This window comes from Falco naumanni, chromosome 12 (genome assembly GCF_017639655.2).
Source record: "Falco naumanni isolate bFalNau1 chromosome 12, bFalNau1.pat, whole genome shotgun sequence".
Taxonomy (NCBI): domain Eukaryota; kingdom Metazoa; phylum Chordata; class Aves; order Falconiformes; family Falconidae; genus Falco; species Falco naumanni.
Genome location: NC_054065.1, coordinates 29,411,124 through 29,434,892, shown reverse-complemented (window position 1 = coordinate 29,434,892; position 23,769 = coordinate 29,411,124). Strand labels below are relative to the sequence as shown.

Sequence of the window (23,769 nt, the reverse complement as noted above, 5' to 3'; positions counted from 1 at the left end):
TGATTTACAAGCACTTGAGAATAACAGGCACCATTTTTGGTGAGGCAGCAGTATGGACAGTGTTAAGTCTTGCAAGGTTATCAGCACTTAGTTAATAATTTCTCTCTGAATTTGAAGGAAGGCATGCTACCTTGTAAATCTTCTATAGTACTTACTACGGCAGGGTAGATTTGCCTTGGATGAGAAGGAGGCTCTAAAGCATTAGCAAGGGAAGCCCCAAGGGAATTGTGCGCAATGACAAAACCACACTCCAAGGTGGGACAGCCGCAGAGGAGGTTGCACAGAACTCAGAAGGTTTTTAAGGTCAAAAATAAGTAGGAGACACAAAGGAATTATACCACAAGTAGTTATAAAACTTTGCAACAGCAGAATGTCAGAGAGCTTAGCTTGAGGGGAGCAGAAAAATAACCAGAAACAAGGCTGGCAATATGAATGAGGTGCATTGCCTAGTGTCTGGAAACAAACGTTGGAAGCATTTTGGCTGCGGGAAAGCATACTACAAGCATACACTATGTAGCAAAGGATCCTAAAGAGACTGCTTGCAATTCTACATAGTAGAAGGGACACTAAACGAAGAAAAGAAAAGAAAGATGATAAAATGAAGTGTGTGTGCGTGCTCGGGAGCAGAGGCTGGGTAGTGTGTGTAGTGCGTGCCACCTAATAACTGTCTGATAATATGTATTAGAAGATGAGAAAGAGTGGTGGGCTGTTTGCTTGTTTAGGTATTAGGAAACTGAAATTCATCCTGGCACGTCTACACTGATTGGAAGTGCAACATGGGCTACTGTCAACATGGGGCTGTAAAGATTAGTTTGGGATGATTTTTAAAAATTAAAGTAGAAGGCTCAGGTAGAGAAGAAAATAAGGTATCTATCAAACAAGGGAAACAAGGAGAAGGAATGAGAGAATGGGAGAAAAAACCCAAACCCAGACTTTGGAAAGTGAGAACGACATAACAACTGAAAAGAAGAGCCTGCAAATAATTCTGAAGGATACAATGTATAAAAATTTAAGATTACAAGATTCTTTTGCCCAGTATAAAAGTGGGATTATGTTGCTCAGCTGGTCTGAAGAAACTGTTTCAGCCATGTAAGAAATAGTTTATATTAAGAAATCTTTTAGTTTCAAAAGAACAAATACATAAACCAGCCACTTTTAAGGATGCCCCAACTGTTACTATGGTCAGTTTTGCATCATTCCTACAGGGTCAGATGTGCCAGCCTCTGGTGTTTCATGCACAGAAGCAGCTTCCAGAGCTCAAGGAGGTCACCAACAGGTGCTGTGATTATTTCAGAAGCTACAAGGACCCTTGTGCCAGCACACACTGGGCATCCAGCTCACCATCTTAGCCCTCCTCGGCTACAGTGTGTTCAGCACTTCACTAAAAGCACGAGAAAAGGCTACTCCACTAGGTATCCATAAACTTGAAATCTTACCCTGAAAAATAAGTTTATTTTTATTCTACTGCTCCATTCTCTACGCAATAAGTAATTTGCTTCTGTAGTAAGCCAAATTGTGATACGTTTGACAAAGATTTTCCTCATTTGCTACTGTTATTTCAACTTTAAAATGGCTTTTTTTCCTTGTCCTTTTTTATAATTGTAATTGGAAGTAGACTGCACAACTCTGACCTTCCCGTTTGCATTTGAACCTGGCAAACATCAATAAAAGGTAGCACTGCCACATAATAACTGTCTGATAATACATGTTAGAAGATGAGAAAGAGTACTCCCCTCCACTACCGCCCCAAACTGATTTCCAATCAGTTCGATTGGGACTGTAATCAACTGCTAAAAAAAAAAAAAAAAAAAAAAAAAAGTAATTGCACTTATTCATTATTGAATTTATGCTGATTGGCTTTGGTTGGTTCAAGAGGTCACACAATACTATTGCTTCACAATATGATATACCACAACAGTGAACGGCACTCAAAACTCAGTTTCTGGTAATATTATTATATCATTCTTCGTAATAAACAGTTTGCTTCCATATACACATCTGTAAGAGGAAATAAACTGCTACAGTCCAATCGCAATTGACAATACAGTAGATCCTTCTGGAGCAGTTTGAAGCTACTGCTTTGTTGTACTTGAGGTGACATGCAAAAATAAGGCACGCTCTAAAGCAAACTAATGCTGCAGAAAATCAACAAAAAGGATCGAAGTTTATCTCCAGAAATAATATAGCACTTCATCAGCAGCAAAAACACTAAGAAGTTTAAAGCAGGAGCATACAGACATGTACCTACCTCCAGTGCTAAAGTGACAACTTAATCTACATAATCTAGTGCTCAGGTGGAATGGGAAAACAACCTTTCTCCATCTGCAGACTTTTGTATATCAGGTTCATACTGTTTCATAAAGCTTTGAAGGGCCCCATTTCACCTGATGCGTTCTGAGGGGGTTTGAGTTAAACCCCCTCATCCACTGAAAACAAATTAGCAATGAACTCCTCAAGGTACCAACACAAACAGAGTTAAAACTTTCTTCAGATCCAGGCTTGAGATACTAAAAGAACCAAGGTTTTGTTAGGTGGAGATGAAAAAAATTTTTCCAAGTACAACAACTGCTATGAAAAGGACTGACTCCAACTCCTCACAGGTATCAAGGACAGTATCTTTTGAAAAGGGAATGGGAAAAGGGACACCAATATACCTTTTTTTTCCTCTCTCTCTTTTTCTTCCTTTGCATTTAACTTGGCAGACTGAAAGAGACTAAAAGTTGTCTAGTAGATAACAGCACGGGAGAAGTTTAAGTGCTAATTTTCTGTCTAGAAAATTGGTTTCCTCTCTGATTAGCAGTGCCTCATCACTAAGGCAGGAGAGTTTAGTTTGTAATGAATCTCTAAATCCAGATTATTTTCCTGGATTACCTGAACTTCTCAAATATATAATTTAGACTAAATGACTTAAACTCCTGGTTTAGAATTCTCTGAGAGTAAAAAGTGCTATAAATTTTTTGAGACATATTTTGATGCATAAAAATGAGTTCAAATGCCCATATGAAGTACCCCAAATACACACACTTTAGTCTTTGTTCTCCTTATATTGTAGTCCAGGCATTTACAAAACAAAGGCTTGAACTCAGTAAAGTGTTTTTTCAAGGAAGAGGAGGAAAAAAACCTCATCCACAAAAAAGCCAAGAAAATTCATATTACTACTAAGTTGAGAAAGGTACTTTAAAGGTTAAAAGGTTCCAGGAAAGTAAATTCCTTCTACTAAGCCCATGGTCTGTGAGACAGACTAGTGAAGCTATTGGAAAGAAGACAAAAAAAAAAAAAAAAAAAAAAAAAAAAAAAAAGAAGAAACCTTCAGACTTCAAGACCCAAGGTCAAATGTGACAGATGCTAGTGATTCCTTCATATATTTTTCTTGACATCTATCAATGCAATCAATCTCAAGTAAAGTTGTAGATGCCAGAAAGGGAATAGCCTATCATGATTTGTAGTAACCTTCAAAAACAGGTGCTTTGTCTCTGTTGGAAATGCTCTGTGCAGAAATATACACATACCTACTAAAGTACCGGCTCTATGGACTAGCAGTGTTTTATGGCTTCCTTGCTCATGCATGCATGTTCAGATCTCAGGTTTTATTTAAGAGACACCTTTTACTTCACATATTTACACAAAAGTCTTCAGGTGAATCTCAAGTTTGGTTAAGGCTATAGAATAGTCTATAGAGGTCCTACTCAACAGCTCAAAAATCACATATGCCCTGCCAAGTAATTTTGCGTGGTTTGTATAGGTATGCATAAGTTAAAAGATGTATTAGTTCAGTTCCAACAACTCTTTTCAGGGATTCTACTGCCCACACCACCTAAGCGTGGGGTGACAGAACAGATCATGTTGATCTGTCAGTGCAACAGCCTCAACCTCCCTTTGCCTCTAAAGCACCATGAGGATTTGCAGAAAGAGACAGAGTGCCACTAACATAAAGCAGTTACAATCTAAAAAGACACACAAAAATATCTCAGCGAAACCACCCTGCCCTTTTCTATAGAGAAAAAGCAGCAACATGACAAACAGGCAGCTTGCCCAGCTGATGCAGGAAACGTGGGATAGGTGTCAGAAGTGAACTCAGTCCAGTAGTTCTAGTCTTATCTTTTGAATCCACATCTGAACAAGGCTGGCATCCTGGTATTCCTGCTGAAGTAGCTGATCTGAGGATCTTTCCTGCCTCATATCTTCAAGGAAGCCTCAATTACCTTCAGTCATGTGAACACTATTAAGATCCACTTGCTACATTATTTTGGGGGGCAAGAAGATGCTAGTGGAATTCGTGATGAGGAAGGTCTACAATGAAAGACCAAACTGAAGTTATGTTGTCATTTGCTATGGGTTTATAAAAAAGTTTGGTTTGATATAAAGCATATAATACTGCAATTTACCATTAATAGTGCAGGTAGAGATGTAAAATGATAATGGTAATTAAAATGAACACTGCTATTTTTGTCCTTTCCCAACTCTAACTTCTCTGAAATACACAGCTCAAAAGAAACAAAAGTCAATCCTCTATTACAAACTCAGACCCTATTGACAAGTTTCGCTTTGTTTTCCCCACGTTACTAAGCAGATTTAGACTCTTATGAGCTTTATCATTATAAATTTAACAGATGGCAAAACAAATAAGAGGTGAAATGAAATCAGTGGCCACAGTGACAGTCTGAAAAGCACCCAGAAGTCAACATTCAAATTGCGGCAATAACTCTGCTTTGCTAAATAACCAATATGCTCCCTAAATGTACTTGCTGTCTCCTCACCTCCAGTAACAGAAAAAAGGAAGTTGATTAAATAGCAACAAGAAAGGATTGTACAGAGCACCACAGGAGCAGAAAAACTGCGAGAGACAGTACCCACATCTAGGGGCATTCGGGATAAATCAGAAAGTGCTGTGCTCCATGGCAGGAATTATAACAACTCTTCTGCCATTACAAAGGATCAATAGCATTGCACTGATGCTCTCTGTATCATTTGCAGGTGCTTGTATAACACAACAGAATTGCAAGAGATGCCAGAAGAGATTAACCATGCCAATAACACATCCACAAAGTCAGATCATCTAGAAATTCTATCATGCAACAAATCTAATTCTAACAGAATACAGTAATGGGTTGTCCCTCTAGAGGAGTCTTATTGATTGCTTAGAGAAGGTCTAACCAAAGGTGTTCCAAATGCCATAGATTAAACACAGAGCAAGATCCTTCTGCTCTTAAAAAAAAAAAGAGCATACAATTCTGTTGAACTGATAAACAAGGACATAATTATCTTCTGAACGGTAAGCATTGTTGTAAATAGTATGTAGAAAAGTTATTACTGCATTTGGCAAAGTTTCTGTATAATAAAAAACAAGCATCCCTTTGCCAGCCTCCAGTGTTTCATCACTCAGGAACCATTCACAGCTATCACTTCTGGCATACTCTTCCTGGTATCTGCTCCATCTGCCCTATCCTACTGCTATTTAATGCATCTTACATTAGCTAGCTTTCCTATGTGCAATAGATCAGCTGCGGTAAAATATGTCAAGTAAGAAAATAAAACAAATGTGTGTCTTCCACACAACAATTTCTGTAATGACTATGCATCACTATGAAATTGGTACAACTCTACTCCACAGGCTTGGGGTACTTTTTTCTAGGGCAAATGAGACCAGAGGAGCAAACAGAACATCACTAGTTCTGCCTTTGAGTCTTTATGCATGCCGAGTATCCATCAAAATTACGCCTGGTATTTTGCACACAAAGACAACACAGTTGAACCCTGGTAACAAACAAATATTTGGTGCCATGCTGCTTCTACCTAATAAAATGTCATAGCTTTACATATATTCAACTTAAAATCAGCTCCAAGTGCTGTCAACTGAAATCTTTGCTTGCCTGGTTTCACCCTGGATGAAATAGCAATACCTGACAGCATCTACTTTTTTCCCTTGTAAATGTAGGTGAACTGTGAAGACCTTGTAAGATATTAATATATGTGTTACGCACTTTAAAAAGACAAAAAAAAAAAAAAAAAAGAAGGGTAAAAAGATAGTGACACTGTGCATTGTCCAAGATATGAGAAAATCCACCCTGAAATTAATTCATTGCTTTACCACACTTCAGGTGCATTTGTTTCAATAAAACATTTCCTCCTATGAGTTTGATTTTAAGCAATGGCATGGACTCACTACTGCACATACAGCTATGCACACTTCACATCTCTTGTTTGCAGTATGTAAAGTGCATAGAGTCAAAGTGTCACCTGTGAAACTTTAAAGTGCTTTTATTTCTAGCACATGCTCATCACCGAGGAATTCATTACCATGCACCCAGAGCTAAAACCCATATAAAATTCTAGAAATAATTTGGTTATAGCATGATCAAAGAATTTGTTCCAAAACAGTACAATTCTTTGTAATTTCCAAGAGAAAATAAAATATTAAACAGAAAAGATTTCCACTGCAGGGTTGCCAGTTCATTTAAGAGCTTTATTGAATTATTCTTGACTTCCGATCAGCTACTCTTGATTCCTATCTAAAGAAAAAAAAAATTTACAAAAGTGAGATTTGCATGTTTTGTTATCAGAGCTGGGATAGTAAAATATTATCGCTCCCAACAAAGGGCACAGGAACACTCAAATTCTGGAATGAAGGTTCAGGGCCAATTATAAGAAACCGCTACCCTATCATCTGCGGCTGCAGTCTGTGGGTAGACACTGAACTATCCCTGTGTGACATTTATGCGGGCACAATATCAGAGCCTTTCTGCATTGCTGAGCTGGGGGAAGAGCTACTGCCTCTTACAGTGAAGAGACAAGACCAGAGGGGGGAAAATGAGCCAGCCAGTTACTCTAACTGTGAAGCTGTATAGCACACAGGGTACCAAGGAGTCAGCCATACCAAACCATGAAAGCCACAGGCACATCCTTACTGCCCTACATGCCACAGAAATGTTGTTGGGGAGCAAGCTACACTTCCTGCCAGCGTATGGGACAGGCAAGCTATAAGCAAACCCATCCTCTTCAAAAGCACAGACCCTCTTTACTGTGGTGACAATCTCCATCTGCAATGCACAGCTGAGTAGTCCATATTACCTCCAGCAGATGGCAAAGGTACTCATTTGTTATGGTAGTTAAAGTGATCTTTCCCTTCCCTTCAAGGCTCCTTACATTTGGCACTTGCCCTGTGCTCCTGGTGAGTTCTGCCTGCCCAGAAATCCAAGCTAGAGTTCCTCCATGCCGCACAGCAAAGCATTTTGCACACAGCAGTATTCTCTGCAAGTGCCAAGGAACGCTGACATTGCCAATGCAGAAGGCACTTCGCACAAAGCATGTTTATTAGCTGTGACATAGAGCACAGCATTTGCAAAGACCTAAGGAAGAAGACAGCTGCTGCAGCTCCCCTAATTACCTTTCCCCAGACATCAACAGTAATTTACAATTTGGATGATGTTGCTGGAACTAAGTATGATCTAGATCTGCACACAAGCTCTCCTCCTCACTTTTATAGGCCATGTGTTATACGAGAATTACAACTATTCAAACTGTTTCTATGAGTTAGGTTATCTCCTGTAAGGTTTTTTATTGCACATTCTCCTTTTGCTACTGGAAAATACTGAATTTGCTGTAGACAGTAATCAGATAATCGCATCTTGTTACAAGCACAAGCCAGCAGGACTTGCTATTAGAAACTCTCTAATCTATCACATCAAAACAAAGAACATTTGAGATGCTTAGTAAAAATTATGCTTCTTAACACACATTTCACAGCAGAAGTAAAAAGTAAGAATAAAAAAAATCAGTATACTTAACAAGCAGAACATTAGCTTCACAGATCCAAATTCAGTTTTAAGTTACTCCACTACTATAGCATTTAGAGATATTTACTTACAGCTCCTGCTGTTTTGCTGCTAACCAAAATTTACAAGAATGCACAGGAAGTCTGACAAATTAAGACATCATCAACAATTAAGACTAATTGCACAAAGAGGATAAAACATTTCAAACAGTTGCACCCTTGAAAGATCAAAAGCTTTCCTCCTCTGGCAGTAGCTCTGAACTGCTTTATTGGCAAGAGACAGCATTTTAAAAAAAAAGAAAACACAAATGCAAGACAAAACTTAAAATGTTGCAGACACATGAAACTGCAAAGAGTCAGTAGATATTCTAAGCCCAATAGTATACTTGGGTAAAGAAGCAGTAAAAAGAAACCAGACAGAGCAAATTAGACAGAAAAGCTTTAAACTTAGGATGAGTATCCACATTATGTCTGTTCCTGCAAGCGCTGAGAATAAAGATGATGTTGACTTAGAGACTCACTGTTACACGGATCTAGTAGTTTGCTGATGTTTTGTATAATAAGCACCAATCTCCAGTTTCTACAATAATTTAGACCCATGCAAGACACACATCTACTCGGTGTGTTGTCCGGCTTCCCTTAGTAGATGTGCAGCATGCATGTTGTGGCTGTATTGCTACACACTATTTTGATTCTTCTCAACCCAAGCTGTGAGTCAAATGAGGGGATGAGACTTACCCATGTTTCCCTGGACTCTCTGCTGCTAAGATTTCACTGCTGCTTTCGTCAATGGGAAGGACACGAGCAATATATTCTCCGCTCTGCTGGTAAAACTTATAAACAGCCACTTGAACTACGCATTGGTCACTGCTGCTTCTCAGCCAAGGGCTCAGGATGATGGGGCTTGGTCTCTCTGATGCATTGAGAAACAGAAATGAACCTAGAACAGAGACAACAAGAAAGCTTTAGGAACAAAAAGAACCCAAAACCAAACAAACCAAAAGGCCTCATCGAGTGCAGATGAACACTCACAATTTTTATGCTGCAGCCCTTCCATAACTCCCAGTCAAAGATCATCTTTACCAACTAGTTTGGAAAGTTTGCCCATTTTGTATTAAACCCATTAAGGTCTTCCCAGGCAGGCAATATCTCAACTCACCTTGGGCAGGTCCAAAACAAAGACTACATTTACATTTAACTCCCAGAAGAAAAGGCATAAAATGAAAAAAAGCCATAAACATTAAGGGCAGGGAAAAATAACAAACAGTAACAATAAAACTCAATCAACCATTTGAAATTTAAGTCCAGGCAGGTGATTAAGGAGTTTTAGGTTTCGAATTTTGCTTTCATGTACCTAGTCTTCCTGGACTTCATTCCCATCTCTGTAACCTCTCAAGTATGGTCCAGACCCAAACATTATGGCCTTGGTTCAGTGGGATCCTGATTTGACAGCTCTGACGATATATATACACACACTATTTCTTTTTTAAGTAATATTTTGTATCTATTTCTCTCATCCAAATAAAGAACAAAAATTCAATAGCTTTACTTTTGCTCTTCTATAAACAGAAGAGTGCAGCATTTTTAAGTCATTAGAGCAGGATAAAGGCCTGACAATTTTATTTCTTTAGTATTTCATTCTAATGTATTAATTTTATATGCAGCTAATCCACATTAAACATTTCATCATTATCCAATACATTGACTCCCTTGGCCTAATTCTATTTCAATACAATCTGAGGCTTATCCAGTGGGACAGAGGTAATGTATTTTCATCACACTGTTGCTCATTTCAGACAAGTTAAATTACTCCCTTTCGGCAGCTGACTAATTTACCAATTTGCCCACAGTGCAAGCACACTGGGGTGTGTAGCTGGTAAATGAAAGGTGCAGTTAGGTAAATGAAAGGGACCAACCCTTGAAGCAAAAAAACTGTGACATTCCACAGATTCTAGCAAGACTGGTCAGATAATCAAGACAACAAGATTTCATTTCCTGAAGCACCCATTAATAAAGCCCATCTATTAAAACATGCAGTTCTGATTAACAGTTTAATTTCACAGGGTGAGAAACTAAGGCTCAACAGGGCTGTAATTTAAACCTCTTCCTAAGTGTATATGAATTTTAGCAGAAGCAGCAGCTTCAGCTTTGAAAATACCAAGGTTGAACCATCAGAAGAATGATCTACATCACTGAGATGGCTCAGCTGAGATCCAGGGTGTCTAAGAAATCCTGTAAGAGGGGCCAGAAACAGAATCCTGCTCACCTTCACCTCGGTATCTAAGATATGGAACACAAGATGCAAACTGGCCACTCTAAGCTCATCCTAAAATGGATCTGGTGAATTGTCCTTTGGTTGTTCCCATTTCTCTCCACTGAACCGTGGGTCAAGAGCACTGTCAGGTGGCAGTTTCAAAGAAGGGAATTGCACTCGTGCTCACAGATGTTCACTTTGAAAAAGTCCGATCTGGCAATTTATCTCAGGTCACACACAGGTTAATAATGGGAGGGCTAAAAATGAAACCTGGATTCCTGTCAACCACCACGTTTCCCCTCCCATACACACATTTATCATAAACAGCATTTTTGCCATGTTTGTCAAAAGCAGCGTTCTTGACACAGGTGTCACATTAATGACATCTAAAGCTAGAAAACATTTGTACTGAAAGAAACATGCAGAAATACATAAGGTACAGCCTGCTCAGATGTCAAGGTTTGTAAACTGAGAGAAGTAAAATGCAGTTGCAGCATTTTTTTTTTTTTAATAACAAGATTCCTTTATGTGAAATAATGGCCTTTAATCCAGTTACTAATGGAATGGTTTGATGAGTTTAAACAAACTCTGTTATTGTCACAGTTATATATACACAGTACTTTTGCTGGTCAGCAAAATAAAAACAAAACCCCAGCCACATGTATCATCTTTCTCTGTCTCTCCCTTTTGTTGCAAACAAAAGAGAATTAGAGCACTAAATCTTGTGGCTTTAATTGTACCATCCCCATAAGAACACTGAAATCTGTGACATGAAAGGGAGCAACGAGACTTCTGCTGGTGGCAGAAAGACACTAAGCATTGCAATAATAGCTGATGGTAACTTGCCAGGTGCAAGAGCCGTTTGCTCATCTTACTGCCATGCAACAGGGAGTCAGATTTTACAAATAACAAACAAAGCAAAGGCAGTTCTCATTCCTTCTTTTCTTGCAGTGGTTCTAAATAAAAAGAGCTTCCAAGAATAGTCCCTCTTATGCCCTGACTGGGGGCCAGGCTTGAAACATTGGTGCAGTTTAGTAGGAGACAAGGCTAGCTGCCACAGCCAATTTGTGAGAGTCACTTAACCTCCTTTCTTTTGGCTTTTCTATTTATATATATATATTTCTATTTACAGGGCTCACATTTTGCAATTGTGGCTTATTACTCATCATAAGGCCAGTTCCACCTACCAAATTACAGTGCTAAAAGGAATACAGTTTTGCCATAGTGAGGGCTACCCTGCCAGCTCTCCCAGGATGCTAGGGGGAACAGCCGCACGCTGTGCTGCTGTGGAGCGGTACCTAGAACATCACTGAAGGGCACGGCTGTCACACAGTGCTGGCCTCACCACCCGTACACAGTCTTGTCAGAAAATCCCTCCTAGTGCATACTTGCGGCGAGATCGCCTACCTGGGCTGATGCTAGAGCTATGACACATTACCTTATTTTATTTTAAAAAAAAAATATTTTTAAAAATTTTATTTTAAAAAAGGAGAGAATAGATGTAACTTTATTTATTCTTACTTTTGAAAGCTCAACCATCTTGTGGGTGACTTCCCTGCCTGCTGCGGTGTTTTGGTTTTGCTTTTACTGTCAGTCCATAAGCGCTAAGTTTTTTATTGTCTAGTCCGTAAGCGCTAAAGAAAGAACTCTCAGAGCCACATTTGGCTCCAGCATTATTGGAATGGTTTCCAAAATTGAAATGAGGAGTACTTGCTATGAAACCACACAGAACGTGAAGAGGCTTTGTTACACAGCAGAATTTGAAGATTCTTGTTCACGCACTACAAGTTAGATCTGCTTATTCCAGAGCAGACAGATGAGTTCCTATAGTAACCGGGCCTGACACATATAGTGTACATTAACGTCACACATACTCTCTTCCACATAAGCAATAGACTCAAAACACCAATTCAAACAAACCCAATTTCATGAATTTGCTGTCTCCAAAGCATACATGACACATCTGTCAGTCAGCTGCATACATATTCACAAATACACAAAGACAACAACCCATTATCAAAGGCCCAAATCCTCTTTCATTAAAGCTGACTGGACTTACGCTACTTAAATCAATGGGGTCAAACTCCACCGTGTTGGTTTTGGCTGGGACAGAGTTAATTTTCTTCACAGTACCTTGTATGAGCTACATTTTGGATTTGAGGAAAACAGTGTCAATAATTCAGGGATGTTTTAGTTATGGGTGAGCAGTGCTTGCACAGTGCCAAGGCCTTTTCTGCTCCACACACCGCCCCAGCAGCGAGTCACCTGGAGGGCACAAGATGTTGGGAGGGGACACAGCCGGGACAGCTGACCCCCACTGACCAAGGGGATGTCCCACAGCATATGGCATCATGCTCAGCATACAAAGCTGGGGGAAGAAGAAGGAAGGGGGGATGTTCAGAGTGATGGCGTTTTTCTTCCCAAGTAGCCATTAACGTGTGCTGGAGCCCCGCTCCCCTGGGGATGGCTGAGCGCCTGCCTGCCCACGGGGAGTGTGAACGCAGTCCTTGCTTTGCTTTGCTTGCGTGCGGGGCTTTTGCTTTACCTATTGAACTGTCTTTATCTCAACCCATGACTTTTCCCACTTTTTCCCTTCTGACCCTCTCCCCCACCCCACTGGGGGAGAGTGAGCGAGTGGCTGCGTGGGGCTTGGTTGCCAACTGGGGTTAAACCACAACACCTACAACACCCACAAAGAAGTTCTTAAGTGAGAAATTATACACTTCGAATACAAATCCTTATACTTCTCCCTTGCCTCTAAGGCACAATCTCTCAGTCACTGCTTGTCACTGTTTCATGACCTCCCATGGGATCACTATGACCACAATGTCCAGGATCAGATTAGAGATCACTACTTAAAGTTAAAAGATCACATGAAGATCAGTTCCCCATCCACACCAAGGGAAAGAATATTCTGTTTCACACCAATGGACTTTCTGGGCAAAATTAGAAGCTACGTGCTCACTTGTATTTCCCTCTGGTGGGAGGGAATCCATGTGGCATGCTCTAACCAAGATCATTGTGTGGACCTGTAAGACTACCGTTTCAGCTATAATTTCCTCGCACTTATTTTCTCCTATTAGCTGGCAGCTCTAATAGGGCTCTTGGGATCTTCCTGGGTGAATAGCTAGAAAAAGCACTCTAGCTTCAAACAAACTTCTGCTGCTATTTAGGTATCAAGGGATATAAGCAGAGATGAAAGGCCCCTTCACAGTACATGCTGCTAGCATCATGTTCAGGAGTCTGAAAGGTCTATTCACTTTTCAGAAAGATGCTCACCAATCAGTCATTTCAGGAGGCTTCCACTACAGGTTTTAAATTGGACTTTGGCTGCACAGCGCAATGCTGATATTAAAGAGATGCAGTTAAAATAATCATGTTGTAACTAGATATACAGCCACAGATCCAGGCACTTAGCACTTCCTGGGTCCTGAGCTCATTTATCATCATCACGCAGAGCCGTGTGGCTGCAGAGGGAACATCATTCAGCATTTTCCACCAAATACACCTGTGTTCATGCTATGCGACAGAAACCCTACTAGCTAATACTGCGCTGTGGTGCTTCAGAAGCTGCTCTAAATGCAAATACTTTATTTTCCACATCCCCTCTAAACACTGTGAGAGAAACCTACCAATAATGCTCAGCTTTTAATCATATTTTTCCCTACTTTTTAATACCTGCAGTCATAATGCAACAGTTTTACTCATCTTCCTGCATTGTGTCTGATAACATCTCTGGCAACTTGCTGTCACTTCAGACAAACATACATGAAAAGATATTTATGCTTAAGCACAGGGAATTGCTGCAGTTGACATAAAAGGAATATTACAAGACAAATTAATATATCCTGCATTAAACATTGCTGTTGATCCTTTAGAAGCTTGTTTACAACATTTTTACATTCATGTCACAAAAAGGGAAGGGTGGCTTATCATCTTAGCAGCAAGATGTTTTTGAGATGATGAAGACAGCTTTGAGTTGCACCATTCAGGACTAATGGGGTAACAGAGATATTTGTAAACAAGAAAACCAATGCTAATGTACTATGCATGTACAGATACGTTATGAACAAAGCACCTGTCCAAAAAGGTTTGCAAATGAATGGATACGGACTGGTAAGGCTTCAACTCTAAACCACACTAGCAATGAAGCCCATTCCTGGCCCAATATTCTTGCCTGATACAGACACACAAAAATCTGAAATTTGTGCCAACGAATGCTGAGGCAACCCTGAGATGTTCAAAAGACAGAGCCATCACTTGGCCCTAGGAACTGGGCAGACTTAGTATCCTATTGCTAGCTCCTTTAAAAGCCAGTCATCTGATAGCTACCCACCAGATCTGACTGCACCCTGCCAACAGCTTACACCCCAAATCCTTCCTACTCAGTCTCAGGGTAAATGCAGTACAGAGTCAGGTCAGGTTCTTCTGCTAAACAACCCCATGATGCTCAGCAAGGTCAGTGCACCCTATTGCAACCTCTGACCTTTCTGAGGCGGTGGTCTAGGAAAGATAGCTGCAGCCCAAAAAGATGTCAGCCTGAGAATTTACAATGGAAATTAAGGTTCTCCAGGAACATGTTCACTGCAGAAAGCAGCAACCAGCTCTTCTGAGACAAACACATGGAGGCAACTCCTCAACTTGCACCTGAGGTCTAGGATTTTCAGCATGAGATGTTATTGATATCACACAGTCAAATTAATCCTAAAGGCATAACATCAAAGAGGGAAATGGGACATAAAAATCAGTTACAGAAGAGGCATGCATTAGATTTCATGACTAGGTAAGTTCACATTATTTGAAAGTATTTAGCATCACACCCAAGCCAATAATACACACAGACATCCATATACCTGATACAAATTAAAGTGTCCCCATGCCAATTCAAGCAGATTTCTTCCCTAATAGCTAAAGACCATATTTTTGTTATTTTGACTTCCTTGAAAAGTAAGTCTCAAAACACATCTAGGCTGACTTAATCTGATCACAGTTATAAAGCAGTAATTTAGCAATCCTTTGCAAAACTGATAGATTGTTGTTCTGAACATAAACTCCATCTTCCTACTAAAAGGATTTTATTACCTTTCACATACAAGTTCAATACTCTAGCAGATTAAATTAGAGCTGTAAAAACTATTAACAGTCAATGTCTGATGGGGACTGTACAGTAGAAAAAAAAAACTTAAATCAAGTTTTATGGTCTTTGGAGATGCTGACTGGAGAGAACGTTTCCACTAGTCTCACAAAACATCCCACAGAGCTGGTCTTTGGATTCGTCAATTTACACTTAATTTCCAAATTAACTATTTAAGAAAAACTCTCATAGCAGGAGCTCAGCAGTTGATAAAAGTCATGGATGAACTGGGCACTACCTGAGTGACAACATCAAGAAAAAATACTGTTATACTTTTTCTAGGCTTATTTATACGGATTTTCTAATTGCCTCATCAAGGCTCTGAAATGTGCTGAACACTAAGAATGTGAATAGTCTCCAGTGCCGAGTGCAATGTGACTGCATAAGCACCAGAAGATTTGCAACATGCTATACTGCATCTGACTTAAAATTCATGAAGGTAACGGCCTTTGAATTATTACAAAATTTGGAGCTGGAAAATTCTTAACAATCTAATTATGGTAATTGGATGATATCTTACCTCTTTTGAAGTCGATCAGAGTTCTTGCTATTAGCTTAAATAGAACCAGGATTTCACTTCTAATACCTAGCAGGTATGTGAGCACGTTTCTTTAGATGATGCAAGAGCAATTCAGAAACGCTAATGAATTCATACTAACTCTTGTAGGCATGTAATACATTTCACAAATGGACAAGTTAAGGCAGTCATTAAACAACTGCAAACAGCATGTGGCCAAGATCGGTATCAGAGCAGAGATCTGCAAGCCAAAGGTCTTTAAAATTGCCTCCTATTCAAGTATTTTTCATTTCCTGAATATAAAGTGAAGACAAATATTCCATCAAAGCAAAATAAAGTCATCAGGCAAATTTGATTTGCTCCAAATGATTTCTCTTAAATTCAAAGACTTCACTCATACAAAACCTCTCTCAAACAACCAATATTCACTGTGATCCTTGGGAACTGCAGCTGTGCTACAGAAACATAACTTCAAGTTAGGAAAGACAGAAGTCCTCCCTTTTCTCACACTCCAGTCCCGGAAATTTTCCTTATTAATTTACCTACTCCGTTAGAGGCAACCCTGAAGCTTTACGCAGAGGGAGCAGCCTCCTGGCAGCAACCTTCACACAGATCTTTTACAGGTTTCCCTTGTTGCTTCCCTAAACTGAGGCACAGTGTGTGCGCTGAAGTCCAAAGGAATACTATTTATTGCTATTTGTTAGTTTAAATTTCAATAATCCCTAGAATATCCATATGGAAAGCTAAATCCCGTCACACTACTTACTTTAGATTGACAACAATAAAAGATGTTTTTCTCACACGCATTTTACATCCGGTTTTTCAGAAGGAAAAAGTCACAAGGAAGAAGAAAAAAAAACCCAAACAATCAAAAGCTCCAGGTATTGCCTTCAGTAGTGGGAACTAAAGCCAGATGCTGTTACAGCCCAGTTCCTAAATATCTCAGCAGTGTTTGCTTCCAGCTGAAAAGCACCAAACTGAAAAAAAGTAGGTAGTTAATTAAAAACTTAAATTTCAATGTTGAAATTAAAATCTTTCCTGGAGAACAACAGAAGAGTGTTTAAGTAATTCACCCTCGGACAGCTGATTAACTAATACGCATCTTCTCTTTCGCTGCTGACAGAGGGAAATGGCAAGTTACTTTTGAGATCTCTGTTCTGAGGCTAAAAGATGGGAGAATTTTCTGTCATCATGAGCAAGACAGACCTAAAGGGAAAGATAAGAGGAAGCTGGTTCTGTCATTAAAAACAGAGAGGCAGAAGGCATGTTCAGTGCTTCACAGTGTGCACAGTAGTTAAGGGGAAGGTGTGAAAGGAAGCCTTATGCTGTGCCTCTAGCTGCCACTTCGCTCTGGAGTGTGCTTATTTGACTACACTCAAGAGGCTAGAAGCTTAAAAATTAAGAAGTTTGACAATAAGCTGATGCACAACTACCTGAATAGAAACGAGCCTGCAACAGAATGGGTATTGCAACAACTCACAGTTCAGTAATGTCAGAGACCACATGAGACAAGTAGCAAGCACTATGAATTATTCCCCTGAAGAATTAGAAAAGACACAAGAGAAGGCACATAATTAAATCTATTTGGTGTAGTCGTCCTCCTTTTTCAATCTGTGCCAGGATTAAACTCATCACATAAAGCTGACATGACAGCCTCTAAGTGCACAAGAATCATAACTCAGGCCATCAGAGAATCATGAAATTGGTCCACAGATAACATAAATAAGATAAATCTTGAGGAGATGGTGTATTTTAATGTCTTATACATTTTAATCTGTCCTTGTCAGCCTCTCTGCTACATACATACATGTACATCCATGCACACAATACCAGGAGACAATTAGTTGGCCAACTCGCCCCAAAAGTATTGGAAAAGGTGATGATCCTAGCCAGGGCCTGTTGAATGTCTGATAGCATAGAGCAACTGTAGCCATATCCCTGCACATCCTTCTTCCACCTCTAGTCTCCATGCTGCTTCCATCCCAAATCTGCCTTTCAGTGACTCAGTGACCAGCTCTGCACTATCAATTCTGCATACCAGTTTTGTCTGGCAGACCCTTTTCCACTCATCTTTTTGCTCCAGAGCTTCCTTATATTTTCTGTGCTTTCCTAAGTCATCGTTGCAGGGATGAAAAGGGAGAAGAATGCCTTGGCATACCAGTTACAGGATGGAAAAAATGCAGATGAAAGAAACCTTTTGAGGACCACTCTTCTCTCCTGTGAAAACTGCGCTGGCTGATGGTTTTCCTTCTGCTGATTCAAAAAACCCACTTGACCTTCAGGTATAGGAAAAAAGCAAGTTTCGCCCACACACCACTTGTCAAGAAGCAGACAAGTGAGGGGACAACCACCCCCTCCCCCAGGTCTGACAACAGGTTAAAGCTTCTCTGAGCGTTGACAGACATTCTGAGAAATGACATGCCAATCAATGAAAGAGAACAGGAGCCCAGGAGCTTACACATAACGACTTCTCCCTGGCCATTCAGATCACTTACAAAAAATGTTCCCCAACAACAGTTAAACTTCACATTTAGATAGCATTTTATAAATTCAAAACATTGCACAAACATTAACTGATTAAGCCTTAGGAATCTGAAAATTCATTTTTCAAATTGGAAAAGATAGCACAAAAGTGAGGGGCTTGCTACCTTAATACAGTAAAATCAGGCATCACACAGAATTAGCAGTTTGAACTGCTCAAGTGCCAACACCATTATTTACGATGGCAACATTCATTTGAAAAAGCTGGTTTCATCTGCTTCTTGCAGTTAGCTCTTTAATTAGAACTCTACCCCCTAAATCTGTCTTGTTTGTGAAAAAAATCCTGCAGATTCTCCTTTCTATTCTAGAGATATTGGCACAGGTGAAGGAAAGAGGAAGGCTGAGATGAAGGCACATGTCCTGTTGAGATCAGATCTCAATAGACTGGACTCCAGCTATCTGGTCTCGGTTCTGGCCCTCGAGAAGCTCTTCCAGCCCAAGGAAGGAAATGGCTGCCCACTGCTGTCACTTTTAAAATAGAATCACTGAACCACATCAACTGGAAGGCCCCTCCACTGGTCTCCATCTAACATCCTGCTCCAAGCAGCACTGTCACCAACACTTAGATGAGGGCAGCTGCAGCTTTGTCCAGCCAAGTCTCCAAAGCCTCCAGGCATGTTGATTTGACAGCCTCTCTGGATAACCTGTTCCAGTGCTGCACCCCCATCCTGGTGAAAGTCTTCCCTAAAGCCCAGCCTGGGCCCCCCAAACAGCGAACTGTCACCACCACCTATTGTATTGCCCACTACGGCTGAGAACTTTTTGGCTCTGCCGCCTCTGTACCTCCCCAGGGGGGGTGGCAGGCCACGACTAGCCCACCTCCCAGGCACCCCTCCCCGGCCTAAGCAAGCCCAGCTCCCTCCACCTCTCCGCAGGGGCATGTCCTGTGGGCCCCTGCACACACGGGCAGCCCCCACTGGGCCCGGCCGGTTTCCCCACATCCCCCTTGACCTGGGAAGGGGATCCAAGGCTGGACACAGCAGCCCAGGTGTGGCCTCACCACCACCAAGCGGTCCAGAATAAATAATGTCTCCCTGTGCTGCCTGCCTTCCTCCTACCTCACTTAGGTTAGACAGCTGCCTACCCTATTCATGATGGGTTGGGTCCTCTGTAACCTACAGGTCCTTTTCAGCTGGACTACTCAAGCCACCGCTCACCAGCCTGGTGGGATGCTGCACCAGCAGGTCCTAATCCAAGGACAGAACTTCTCACTTCTGGTGACTCCACAGGGCTCCTGTTAGCTCAGTCCTCATGTTCATCAAGGTCCCTGGAGCAAAGCTCTGCTGTTCACTGCATCAGCCAAGCCCCCTCTCCTCTCAGCTGAGGATCATCTACAAATTTGAGCAGTGCCTTATCATCTGGGTCATGGATGAAGATACTGAGCACTACCAGCCCCAATACTGACTCCTTGGCTCAGGTCTGCTCAGTGCCGGCTGCTGCTGGGCATGAAGCCACCAAGTATTATTAGCCCCTGAGCCCAAAAGTATGGCCAGTTTTCAGCCTGCCCAATAGGGCTGCTCAGCCACCCAGACCTCCTCAGCTCCCACATGAGAATGCTAGGGCTGATGGTGCCTAAAGCTTCACTAAACTCAAGGTGAAGCACAGCCATGGTTTCTCCTTTCCTCATATAGCCAGTCAGTTGACACAGAAGGACGTCAGGCTGGTGAACTATGATTTGTCCTTGGTAAATCCATGCTAAGTGTTCCAAATTACTTTCTTGTCCTCTGCCTGTTTGGGAATGGAGTCCGCGAGGACATGCTCCATGTTCTTTCTAAGGCCTGATATGAGGCAGACGAGCCTATAGTTCTCCAAGTCCTCCATCTTGCCCTTAGAAACGAACACACTACTAGTCTTTTCCAGTTGTCAAGGTCCTCCTTCAATTGCAATAATTTCTCACAGATTTTAGATACAGCACCTTTGGGTGTACGTAGTCCCAGGGATTGAATGCATGCCGCTTCTTTAAGTAGTCCCTACATTTGTGTTCTCCCAGTCCTGGCTGCCCCTCTCTTGAAACTGTGCTGTTACATGCCAAGGTCTGGGGGCTGTCTTGGCTTGTAAATGCAAAAGAAAATCACTGACTAGTTTCACCTTATCAGTATCATCTGTCACTAGGTCGTGCTGTCATCTCCTCCTAAAAATGCTTTAAGGTGTACCAAGGAAGACCAATGGATCATTTGTAATACCTTTTTTTTTTTTTTTACAGGGCCTAAGGGTCTTACCGAAGGCCAGACCTCTTTGCAGAGAATACCTTATAAAGTCGCTGCACCAAAGAGTCCAAGAGGATGAGGGAAAAGACAGCTGACAGCTACGAATGGACAGACAGTGACAACAGCACACAAGGAAACAAAGAGGAGCTTCAGTCATGTCAACAGTGACCATTAAAACACCTGTATCTCAAAATATTTTTGCTATAATACCAAACTGCAGTTACCATGCCTTGTCTCTTCTCTTCAGTTTGCTATTCTTACTGTGATTGCACTGTGTTTCACTTAGAAATTACATTTCTGCTGAGGAAGAGCCATTTCTTCTTTACTTATTCTGCAAACTGCCTATCACACTTTTGGGCTCTGAATACGATGAACTGACTGAAATAATAAAGACACTGCTTTTTCCAGTGCAGACAACCAAGCCCTCCACTCTTCTTGCAGGCAAATACCCATGGGGCTTCAATGTGGGTTTCACATGAGTACAAATGGTAGAAGTTCAAGCTCTCGATGAACATTATGGATGAAAGACTGTACAGCATTTTTGCTCTGAAAACAAAAACACAGCCACAGGGGATCTGCCCACTGAACAGGGCATGTCAATCATCTCACATGTTGTAATCCTACCTTATGACTTCTAAATCAATTCTACTTCTCAAAAGATAAATGTTTATCTTAAAAATACCCAACAAATTTGGACAGCACAAAGCCTATCTATAATGGAGGAATTTTACATGAAAATCAATTAAACAGCACTAACCATTACACATCATACACATTTTCTTCTTCGTGAACAATCAGAAAAGAACACTTTAAAATCTCTGAAATGTCATCACAGCCCTACCAAGCATCTCTGCCTCAAAATCGAATTGAAGATTGAATTATTGCTGGGGAAGAGATGGGTGGAGGTGTAGGTGTACCTGCAGAGTGGCACAAGGCTCTTCTGACCACCTACATTCACTTTTCAGTCTTACTGAAACTACCTAATGAGAGAGAAAAAAAATCAAATAGACTTATCATTCTGTTGGCATCCTGAACAAATTACCTTTAGCTCACTGACATTCTAATTTTCTAGAAACAGGCACAGTTATGCTAAGAAGGTTATGACTTGTGTATCTATCTTGGTTACAATTATTCCATCCTCTTTTCACTTCCCTAAGATATAGCATAAATGAGAAATTCCATTCTCTTTGTTTTCTGTTGGCTGCAGACTGAGAACTACTGTCTTATTAAAAGACTATCTCCCTACTCCAGTTTTAGGCTGGAGATAAGAGAACAAGGACTGGATGGCAGGGTGAACTGGAAATGGATTGTGACTCATAACGTGGATTTTACACACCCCAGGATGGCACTGCAGAGTTTAGAAGCTGGCTCTGCCTGACAGAGTGATTCCAGCTGATGGTTTCAGTGAGTCCTCATCGCAAAGCCATTACCATTATCAGTACTGAAGCGACATTTTGGTGAGGTGGTGTAAATGAAACTTGCGTAGTTCCATACTGCAGATACATAGTGGATTTTGATCTCAGTGCTGTCTCATGCTACCTGCATTAAGCCCTAAATGCCTCCCACTGCTTATCCCTATAGAGCAAAAACACAGCGAATGTTACTTTTGAAATGAACAGGTACATAAGATAGTATGTGCAAGAGGTACAGAAGTGATGTAGGAGTTCAAAGAGATCTGGCCCATTAGTGGGGACAGCTTACCTTAACTCAACTATCCTTGCCCTCAGCTTTTCACTCTGGTGATAGACGACTTATCTGCTAGTGAAGCACTAGTAGAAACACCTCATTTCACAAACTGATGCAGTATGGCAAACTGGTGCAGTGTTTTACGCAATACAGCATAGATGACAGTCAAAAGTAAGCAGAATGAATTTAACGTACCTCTGGGAAACCACCCATGTTATCTTTAAAATCACAAAGGTCACTGGTGTTCTACAGAGCGATATGGAAAGATGCTGAGGACTTAGTTTTAATAAGGCTGCTTCTAAAAGCCTGTACTGTACATTACCTTATTACTAAGAGAGGAATCTTACCTGTTACTCCACTTTTACACCATTCACATAATTTGCCTACATTTGGCATTTCACAGGCAGGTCAGTTTTCTTTGCCTGACCATGCTGCCTTTCTTTCCTAATTGGAGGCATTAGCACAAGGCTGCCAAAACTTGTGGCAAGGGATAAGTTATTTAAACCCAGACAAGATTCTGCCTTCTTTGACTTCAAATAAAACCTTATGGCCACCTGTCAAATGATCCAAGGTTCAATAAACCCATGGTTTTTTTGAAAGCATTATTTTTGGCCTTAAATCAGTCTGGCAGACTTCTTTTAAGGATGGAAAATAAACTCCCCTAGGAATAAGCTAGCGGAGGCAGCAGACGCGTAAGCTGTAATACAACAATGAAGAGCAAACAGAGAGTTCTGCTATTTCTTGTGACATCCAGCCACATAGGATTTACCGCTATGGCTTTTCAATAACCCGAGTCCTACACAGAGCAAATGTGCTACGGGCTGTTACGAAGTGGTTGGCAGAGACTCCATAAAGGTTACAGGAGATACCCAAGCTTCACTGAATAACTCTTCCTCCTTCTCTCTTTTCCTTTTAGGTAAAAGTAAATAGCGCAAGGTCATATACAGTAGAAATACAATGCTGACAGCACATCACTACACGGAGGCACTAATAAGCCCATAGGTATTTGTGCATATATGTCATATTTGACAGCATGCACTTTTACAGTTCCTGCAGGCAGTATTTTTCATACTAACTGGCAAGGTTTTAATGCTTTTTATTAAACTGGGTTGGTTTTTTTTTTGAAAAAGGGAATAACATTGTTATTCTGTTCATTACAAATGTAGAACTGATCCTGAAGGGAACATTGCAGAGACTTTCAGGCTGAGGCGGCTTTCAAACCATTTCCATCTTTGAAGATGAGCTATCAAGGTACTTAATTTATTTAAGTCTCAGTATGGTTGTAGCCCTTGTTCTAGATACAGTTGACAGGTTTTTACCTTTAGGACAAATGTGTGAAAGGAAACAAATAGAACTGCTGAAACAGAAAAAAAAGCCGCCACCCTTTGGTGGCTGAACAACTACCACCCAACATGACTCCTGCATCAAGAGAAAAGGTACAGTAGTCACTTTCAGCTCTTGGCATTCTAGTAGGAAAACCAACTGAATGGCAGCTCTGAATGCAGAGAGATGGAGACAAGAATGCTGGCGAGATGCATGACACCAGCATCTTCCTTTCAGGGCTATAACTCAGCATTCAAGCACAGACAGATGAGATGGGGAATCTTAGGACCATTGTGGTTTGAGATACTTGCTATTCAAAGCCTCTGACAGAAGGTA

At 40.9% G+C, this 23,769-nt stretch overlaps 1 protein-coding gene across 1 annotated transcript in view; it reads right to left on the bottom strand.

Moving 5' to 3' along the window:
* ALK (ALK receptor tyrosine kinase) overlaps window positions 1–23,769 on the bottom strand; it is a 322,417-nt gene that overhangs the window by 165,898 nt on the left and 132,750 nt on the right. Inside the window, exon 4 of the mRNA XM_040611688.1 lies at window positions 8,510–8,711. Coding sequence (XP_040467622.1) covers window positions 8,510–8,711 — 202 coding nt within the window. The remainder of the gene's footprint in view (window positions 1–8,509; window positions 8,712–23,769) is intronic.